The sequence below is a fragment of the Otolemur garnettii genome, unplaced genomic scaffold (assembly GCF_000181295.1).
Source record: "Otolemur garnettii isolate 467f Iridium unplaced genomic scaffold, OtoGar3 scaffold00084, whole genome shotgun sequence".
Classification (NCBI taxonomy): Eukaryota; Metazoa; Chordata; class Mammalia; order Primates; family Galagidae; genus Otolemur; species Otolemur garnettii.
Genome location: NW_003852479.1, coordinates 5,324,440 through 5,333,399, shown reverse-complemented (window position 1 = coordinate 5,333,399; position 8,960 = coordinate 5,324,440). Strand labels below are relative to the sequence as shown.

Below are 8,960 nucleotides of genomic sequence, written 5' to 3'. Positions count from 1 at the left end.
GTAGAATGTGAGGCCCAGGTGGGATGAGGGTCGTGGAGCCTGCTCCTTCCTCCAGTGTCCTCAGTAGAATGTGAGGCCCAGGTGGGATGAGGGTCGTGGAGCCTGCTCCTTCCTCCAGTGTCCTCAGCAGGCAGCTTCGCTTCCTTTTAGGTGAGATGAGATGTTCCATGTCCTCATCTCTCACTCTCACGGTCTTGGTCTTCCTTACTCCTTTACTGGTGACCTGGAAATCTAGTTAAAGTGCAAGCAGGACCTTTCCCTGTCCCAGGACCCTTTTCTGCAAGGTGCAGTCATAGGTTCTTCTAACACTTTCTCAGGATCTGGTGTGTGCTGTTATTCACTACCAAGAAAATGACTGCATTGGTTCTTTAAAGATACCCTCGCCAGATTGTTAGCCCCCAAATTCAGAGAGAGCTATACTCAGTAAAAGTGTTAGAAACAAAATATAAATCCTTTTGTGTTCTCCAGTTGTATAAAGCCATTAGAGCCTCATGTATGCCAACCCTGGAGAAACCCCTAAGTGGGAGAACGTCCAAGGGAGACGAGTGAGAGGCCAAGCCACAGCCTTTAAAACCAGTTCAGAGCCCATCTTCATGAAGACGCTTCTTTCCACCTTCACAGGTGCTGAGATCTCAGCACTCTCACATAGCTGCTTGGTGAAATTGACCTTTTGTGGGGCCTGGAGTGTAGTCTCATTCTTTATGCCTCTTCACATTGACTCCTTGCATATGGTAGAAACTCGAGAACATGTTGACCCTTGAAGAACAAAGAGCTGAAGGATTCAGTGATGGGGGCACTGCCCTCTGGAAAGACAGGTGCAGGGAGTCAGGGGGGTGAGTGGCCTGTGTTCGTGGTGTGGAGCCAGACAGGTCTGATGTGCATCCTGTCTCCACCGGATACCTGTTTAACATTGGATGGGATAGATTTGTACAAACTGAGTTCCTCTGTGAAATAGAGATGATAGTTACAGATTTATTTAAAGATTAGAGATATTCTATATAAAGATATTCTGTATAAAGTCCATAATAGTAAAGGGAAACTGTCCTTGGGATAGTATCAGCAGAATCTGCTGTAGTCATCAAAGGCAGGGTAAGATGAACATGATTTTATCAAATTATGTATCACAGTGATCAAACCAGGCTTCATGTATATCCAATCATATACTCTTTTAGGCTGAAAGAGTAGCCCCCTTTTTCTTAAGAATTTTTTGCAGTTTTTGGCCAGGGCTGGGTTTGAACCCACTACCTCCGGCATATGGGGCCAGTACCCTACTCCTTTGAGCCACAGGTGCCGCCCAGAGTAGTCCTTTTGATAAGGGTGATAGCACATCTTGCTGCCTAAAAAATACAGGCTGGAGTTACCAGTGTATTTGAGAACGATTTGATCCATGTGTGGATGAGAAGTTCAGTTCAGTTCGACAGTACCTACCGTTTGTGCCTGTGTGCCTGGTCCGAGCTTGCGCAGTGTGTGTGCCCCGAGTGAGAAGGCTGTTGGCTTCATGTCAGCGTGCTGTGCGGGAGGTTTCTGTCAGAGATGATCTGCGTGTGATTGTGCCATGAGATTATAAGGGAGCTGGAAGATCTGCCACCTTCTGATGTCTAAGCATTGTAACATTGTAACAGTGTTTAGATGGATTTAGATACACAAATACCTAACCGTTGTGTTATGATACGCAGCCCAGTAGCATACTGTGGTACTATGTACTATGCATGTTTGTAGCGGAGGTGTAGCGGCTGTATGCCAGCCTAGGTGTGTAGTAGGCTGTACCTAGGTGCGTGTAGGTGTACTCTATGGCATGTGCATCATGACAGAATCGCCTGATGATGCGTTTCTCAGAACGGCTCCCTGTCAGTGCACGCTCGTGACTGCCATATACCCCGAATGACTCCCGGCGGGTCCTGGTGAAGGGCTTCACAGCTCGCATTTTTGATGTGATGTATTGTGACCTTCCTCTGACTTCCTCTTTTCTGGTCAAATATATGTATGTCAATTTACTCTAGAAATCAGATGCTGATCTTTATTTTGGGTAATTTTATTGGCTATTCACTAACTTTTCTGGGCCTCTTACTTGGCTTGATCTTTTCCGTCCCTGTCGGGACCAGTGCAGAATGAGTTAATTACGCTGACACTTGAAGGTGCCAGTCTGACTTTGCCTCTGACTTGCTGAGTGTGGTGTAAACTCTAGCAGGGAGACAGGTTCCCATGAGGGTGAAACATTCACCCTGTTTGTCCCTAACCTCCCTTGTGTGACCAGAACTTGAGATCTGATGAGTTATGTTGTTTTTTCAAACTTAAGTGGTATTCATTATAATTACATTAGTTACATACAAGGAGAAAACTTTTTCTTATTTGGAAACATACCCTTGTTAATTAGAAGAACTCCTTATCTATAATAGCTCTTCTCTGCTGTGTTTACTGCTGGACTCTGGTGCTCTCCCTTTCACCTGCTGAGAAGTATTAGATTTTATAAGATTTGTAGAAATCAAGTTAAATACTAAACTAGATGGCTCATTGTTTTTTGGGAGATGAATTATCTTGGTAGGTGTTGTTGCTTTTGCTTTGTGTTTATGCTGAGTAATTCATAGGGAGGTATGTATTCTGACATTTTAAAGTATCTTGTTTAGAAAATAAATTGATTTAAAGCAGGGCGTGTGTGTGTATGTGTACGTCATTTCTGAAGCAAAACGTACACTTTTATTGCCTTAAGGGAGAAGTGTTTATTGCATAATATATGTTCATAAGGTTTTTGTAGAAATATTCTACTTGTAAAAAATCTGTAAAGGTTACATTGTTTTCCAACGTTTAATATTGTCCCAAATAAAAAATACATACAGTTTTATTTAGTTAACTAGCTCAGTCCTTAGGGACTGAGGAAATCAGGATTTAACTGAAACTAGTGAGTTATTTTAAGCCTGGCAGTTAACTCTTCAACAAATGAAGTTATTTTTATAAAATTCTGTGCTCCTTTGGTTCACTGGAAACTTAATTATATAAAGTGTAATAAGGACATTCATTGTTTGAATTATAAGCTTCACCTATTTGTTTTAAAAAATACAAGCATTTGGACTGAACTTTGGAGTCACTATTTTAGGTAACCGATTCTTAATCCAGATGAAATAGAGGACAGATAAGCATCTCTGAATTCTAGATGGTACAGTCTTCAATTTGAGTCCCAAACTAACCATTTATCAGCATTATTTGCTAATTAATAAAATGGACTAATCTCAGCTTAATCTCTGTCTGAGGGATGGAAAAGCAATTAAAAAGGAATAAGGTGCTAAGTAGAAAGAATTGAAAAAATAAATCCTTCCCTTCTGTTGGTCACTGGGCACTCGTCACACATGTGCTCACTCACCAGGTATTTGCCCAGCAAAATAGTAGCTGTGACACCAAAGCATTGAGACTTAAACTTGAACCCTCCCTGTGTTCAGTGATCTAAGTAAACGTATTTACTTTTGCTGTAAAGACTTACGATATTGTTACTTTATAGTCTATACTTAAATCTAGTTTTAAAGTAGAGTGAATCTAATTTTTACAAAACTAAGTAGATAATTTTTCATATTTTCCATTGAAAATTTCATCTATTTAAAGAATTAAGAAATTCTATATGAAGATTTATGGTTATTAACAAGTTTTTTTATTGATTAAATGATTGATGTATCAGTATGGTTACTTTACTACAGAAAGGATTATCACAAATGTACTATTTTTTTTTTTTGCAGTTTTTGTCCGGGGCTGGGTTTGAACCCACCACCTCTGGCATATGGGGCCAGCACCCTACTCTTTTGAGCCACAGATGCCACCCCAGAAATGTACTTTTTTTGAGAAAATTGCTATTATAAAACACACACACACACACCCCTCCTGCGGATGGGACACAACTACAACAGGGACCTTACACAGAAACATTGTAACCTAATCATTTTTATCCTCATATTAGTCTGAAATTAAAAAAAAAGAAAATTGCCATTAATAATGATTTTAAATTTTTGTTGCAGCTAGAACGAGTGAATCTGTCTGCAGCTCAGACGCTGAGAGCCGCGTTCATTAAGGTGAGGGGCTGGTGATTTATCATGATCAAAGTATGAGTTATGAATCTACATATTGTATGAGAGTCGCCAGCTTTTATTAGCAAACCCTTTGAGTCCTCTTCTGCTGTTTCAGGGCACTCTGTAAGTCTTAGAGCGCCTCCCAGGTGGACTGGGTCTAGTGCTGCCCCAGTACTCATCTGCTCATCGCTTTGTGCTTTTGCAGCTGATTTCTTCAGAGTGTTCTCTCTTTAGCTGTAGATTATATGTTTGAATTTTTTTAATTATTTAACTTGTTAAAACTTACTTGTGAAATTATAACTTGAAAAGGTGTTTTTCATATTGCTTAATTATAGAACATGAGTATAAAAGATCACTGGTTTTGAATGGGAAGGTGACACCTCCAGTTACGATGGAGCAAGGACACTTTGGGAAGGCACAGCTCCGTCACCCTCAGTGGAGTCTTCCCTGTCTGCAGACCCTAGCTGCTCTGCTCACGCCTTGTCACTGGCCACCAGTTCAGATTAGGATGTGTTCAAAGTAGAGGAATATAAAGAAAGTAAGATATCTCAGTAATGGGCATAGGTATTTTATACTGATTCATATTGAAATAATATTTTGGATGTACTATTAAGATAGTTGTACCTTTTTTCTTTTCTTGTTTTTTTTTTAATTTTTTTTTAATGTGTGATGACTAGAAAACTTGAACTTACAAAGATGTCTCATACATTGGTCACTACAAAAGTTTTGAGATACACAAAAATCAAGAAATATAAAATCTTCAAAACTGGAAGCAGATGAAGCTCTCCCAGCAACCCCAGTAAGCCGAGCAGTGGAAACTGGCAGGGCTGGAGCAGCGAGGACGCTGTCAGCTGTTTCCTGGAAGTGAAATAATGGACCATAGCAGTCTGTCTCAAAACTTTTATAGTGACCCACATATTTGTTGCTTACCTTATATTTCTATTGGACAGTCCTACTCTAGAGATGTATTATACGTACTGGGCATATGCCTTAATGCAAACGTTTATCTGGGCCCCCACCTCAAACATGTACGAGGATATAAAGTGCCCGAAACTTTAATTCCTATTTGTGTGTGTCTCCATTAATAGCTAAAACAACTTCTTTTTTTTTTTTTGCAGTTTTTTTAGCCAGAGCTGGGTTTAAACCCACCACCTCCGGCATATGAGGCCGGCACCCTACCACTTTGAGCCACAGGCGCCACCCTAAAACAACTTCTTGTTTTTCAAATAGAATGTTTTACTATGTAAATTTGGAATGAATTTATAGTGAAGTTTCATTGGAATTGAAGCTATAAATCTGTTCAGCTTGATTTCTTTGTGTGGCACATAAGTTTATTGAGACCACTCTTAACTGGTAGCTCAGAGCGTGTCTCTGGACGTCTTTCTTATATCACCAGAATTGTTTTTGCAGCTGTAATACCTGTATATCTGTGATTTGGTGTGTTTGCATATGCGTATTTACTAGTTCATTAAAATACATCATGCAGAATCATTGACTTCATGAAGAAAATTAATGAAGCAGTACCATGATGGGTATTTTGTCATTGTTTCTTCTTTGAGCGTCAGTTTGGTTTTGGAATGGAATATTTGGTCATTAAGGAGGCGGGACAGTGACTAACTTAAGCACATTTGTGGCCAAAAAAAAAAGAAAACGTGATCTCTGCACAATACAGTATTTATAAAGTAAAAATCAGTTTTCCACTTTTCCTAATACTAAGAACAGAGAGAAATTTATCTGCAGGAGTAGATAGTAGTAGATGATATCTTCATTGGCATTCATAAAAGAAATAAAATAATGAATTTCATAAGGCTTTTTCTGTAACATCCTAGCACATAAACTGATTATTTAACATTGAATTATGTGACTATGATAGTTCTGCTTTGATTCATGCATAAATCTTATCTACAGCATTGATTCTTAATTGAGGGTAGTGGAGGTCATTTTGGAGGAAAATAAATTAACCAATTTTGCATTTATTTATTTTTAATTATCAAATTTAATTTATTAAATTTCAAGTGAAATTGAGAAGTATAGGGGTTAAAAAGGGGAAGGTGTTTGTGTTTTGTTCTTTTTCGTTTCTTTTTTCAAGCTGTAATCTTTTTGAAAAAGATGAACAAAGCCCTACGAGTTAGAAAATCTTATATCCGTGTTTTCAGTTCTTGGTCCCCAATAAATAATTTTTATTAAACTTATTATTTGGAGAAAAAGGAGATTAAAGTACCTTTTCCTCAAGATAAAATAATACTATTGAGTATTATGTTTTAACATATACAGTTGACCCTTAAACATCATGGGGTTAGGTGTGCCAACCCCTCAGCAGTCAAAAATTGGAATATAACTCTTGATTCCCCAAAAGCTTAACTACTAAAAGCCTGTTATGGACGAGACTCTTTACCAGTAAACATAAACAACACATATTTTACATGTTATATTTTTACAATAAAGTAAGTTAGAGAATAGAAAATGTTATTGAGAAAATCATAAAGAAGAGAAAATAGATTTCCTATTCCTTAAGTAGAGGGAGCTAATATAAAGATCGTCACCCATGGTGTCTTCTGATTAAGTAGGCTGAGGAGGGGAGAGGATGAGCAGAAGTGGAGGAGTTGAAAGGCAGGCAGGTGGGACAAGCTCTCTTGTTGTAACTGTGGAAATACATCATGGTTTCTGTCTGATTTTTGTTGAAAATGTTTCTATATGGTCAGAGTCCATGTGCCACCATTTGCTTCAGTTTCAATGCCTGTATCATAGAAGGGTCCATGTGGTAAAGTAAGTCAGACAGTCTGATGTGAGCAGAGGTCTTGGACCAGGGTGTCTAGAGTCGCTTTGTTCCTGGCACTGCTGCCTGTATGTCTTCTGGCTGTGGGGCACTGGTTCAGAAGCGTTCATCTGCACCAGCTTGTCTTTGGACCATTTCCCTGATGGGGCCTGTCAGCTCTAGATTTCCCCAGGACCCCTGTCTTGAAGCCCCAGCCTTTTAGCACATCCACTATCTCTTTAATTGTTTCCTTGATTGGGTCTGTTACTCCGTATAGATCCCATAAAGTCGTGTACAGCATCTCGGCCCAGTTTTCATCAGCAGGATGATTATTGTTTTGGGCTCGATGGTTTCATGGTGTTTCCTATAGCAGTGAGTAGCGTCTTAAATGATGTAATCCCTGTATATGTTCACGGTCTCTCAGGATTCTCTCTTAGGGTGCTGACAGTATCCCCCACTCCCCAGCACTGTATGTAACACGCACCTTGAGGTTTAAAGAACCTTAGGATCTAAAATCTCCATTGGAGATGTTTTGGGGGGCAAAGAGATTACTTCAGCATCTTTGGTGGTGACCTCTTGAGGTTCTTTGTGGCTGGGAGCATTGCACTGTCAAATTTTGAAAGAACTTTAGAAAGCAGACTTTTACTGGCAAGGTTCTTCCTTACTTCAGAACATCCATAGAACCAGTCCAGAAAAAGGGTTCTTCTTGTCCAGGCCTCCTGTTGTACAGCTGAAAGACTGGCAGCTGGTGTTTGTTCATCTTTCCCATGAAGGCACGAGGCTTGGCAGCTTTGTAGGTGAGGGCAGTCCTGGTCACACACCTGACTGCTTTTATGCAAAATGGTTGTCTATCCCTGCCTGACTTCTCTTTATTGGTAATAAATGTCCTTCATGTGCCCCAGAATAGGTGCATTAAAAACCTATTCAGGCAGATACCCTTTCTTGTAAGTGGTTTTCTTCATAGTGTATGGGAACTCATCTACTATCTCTTGGTCAGTGGAAGCTATTTCTCCTATTATCTTGATATTTTTAAAGTTAAACCTCTTTGTAAAACTATCAAACCATCCTTTGCTGGCATTAAATTCAAAATTCTCCAGCTTTGGATCCTTCATATTCCTTTTGCTTTAAGTTGTCATATAATGACTTTTACTTTTTTAAAAATCATGTTAGAGTCTGTGGTTTGCCTTTTTTACAGAAATCCAGCACCCACATAAAAGCTGCATTTTCAATATGAGGTAAAAAGGAACTTTGCATAATGGCAGTGTTTTTGTGTCTACTGGTGCGGCTGTACAGGCAGATTAATAAGTTTCCTTTTCTGTTTTTATACTGGTGCTTACACTGGATTTGTCTTGAAATGAAGGGCAACTGCCTTCTCAGACTTGATCTGTGGTATACATCAAGCATCAGCTTTTCCTTATAGTGTCATGACTTGGCTTCTTGGGCGCACATCAGCCTCACTCGTGGCATTTCACAAGGGTCTCCTGGTGTTATTCAAGCTTTACAATATAACACCAAACGTAATGAAATATATGCGAGACTGAGAGATTACTTTTTACTGACGAGCTGAACTGGTCAGCATGTGGCTGTGTTGAGCTGTAAAGTCACATGGCATTTTAAGTGTGTACCTTAAAGTCAGCACTTGAGCTCACTGCAATAGCAACTTTACATATGCAGTGTTGACTGCTGTTAATTTTATACATTTATGGTTTAATACTACATCTTTCTGTTTGTTTATATTTCTCCTGCAAATGGTGCCATGTGCAAGCTATAAATGTATGTGTGTTTTGATAAATTTTAACTTTTATAATAGATTTGTTTATATTTTATGGTATTAATTGATAAAATTGACTAGTATCTACATAATTTTATGTATTCATGACATCTTTTTAATGTTTTTAATATTTTTAGTCTATGAGCTTTGCATGTTTTTCAAATTATCACAAATCTCTAACATTTATTAAATATAAATATATTTGTATTTTAAATAGAAATCTGCATATAAGTATACTCGCACTGTTCATACCCCTGTAAGTTCAAGGGTCAACTGTATTCCTTTTGATTTCCCCCTCCCTTCCCCCTCTGAGAGGTGCTGATAGGCTGTCCCTTGTCTCCCTTCCTCCTCTGAGAGGTGCTGATAGGCTGTCCCATCTCCCTTA

General features: G+C 39.0%; 1 protein-coding gene across 1 annotated transcript in view; it reads left to right on the top strand.

Moving 5' to 3' along the window:
- Window positions 1-8,960, top strand: part of PDCD10 (programmed cell death 10) — a 44,505-nt gene that overhangs the window by 21,973 nt on the left and 13,572 nt on the right. Inside the window, exon 3 of the mRNA XM_003794645.2 lies at window positions 3,999-4,052. Within this exon, the coding sequence (XP_003794693.1) occupies window positions 3,999-4,052 (54 nt within the window). The remainder of the gene's footprint in view (window positions 1-3,998; window positions 4,053-8,960) is intronic.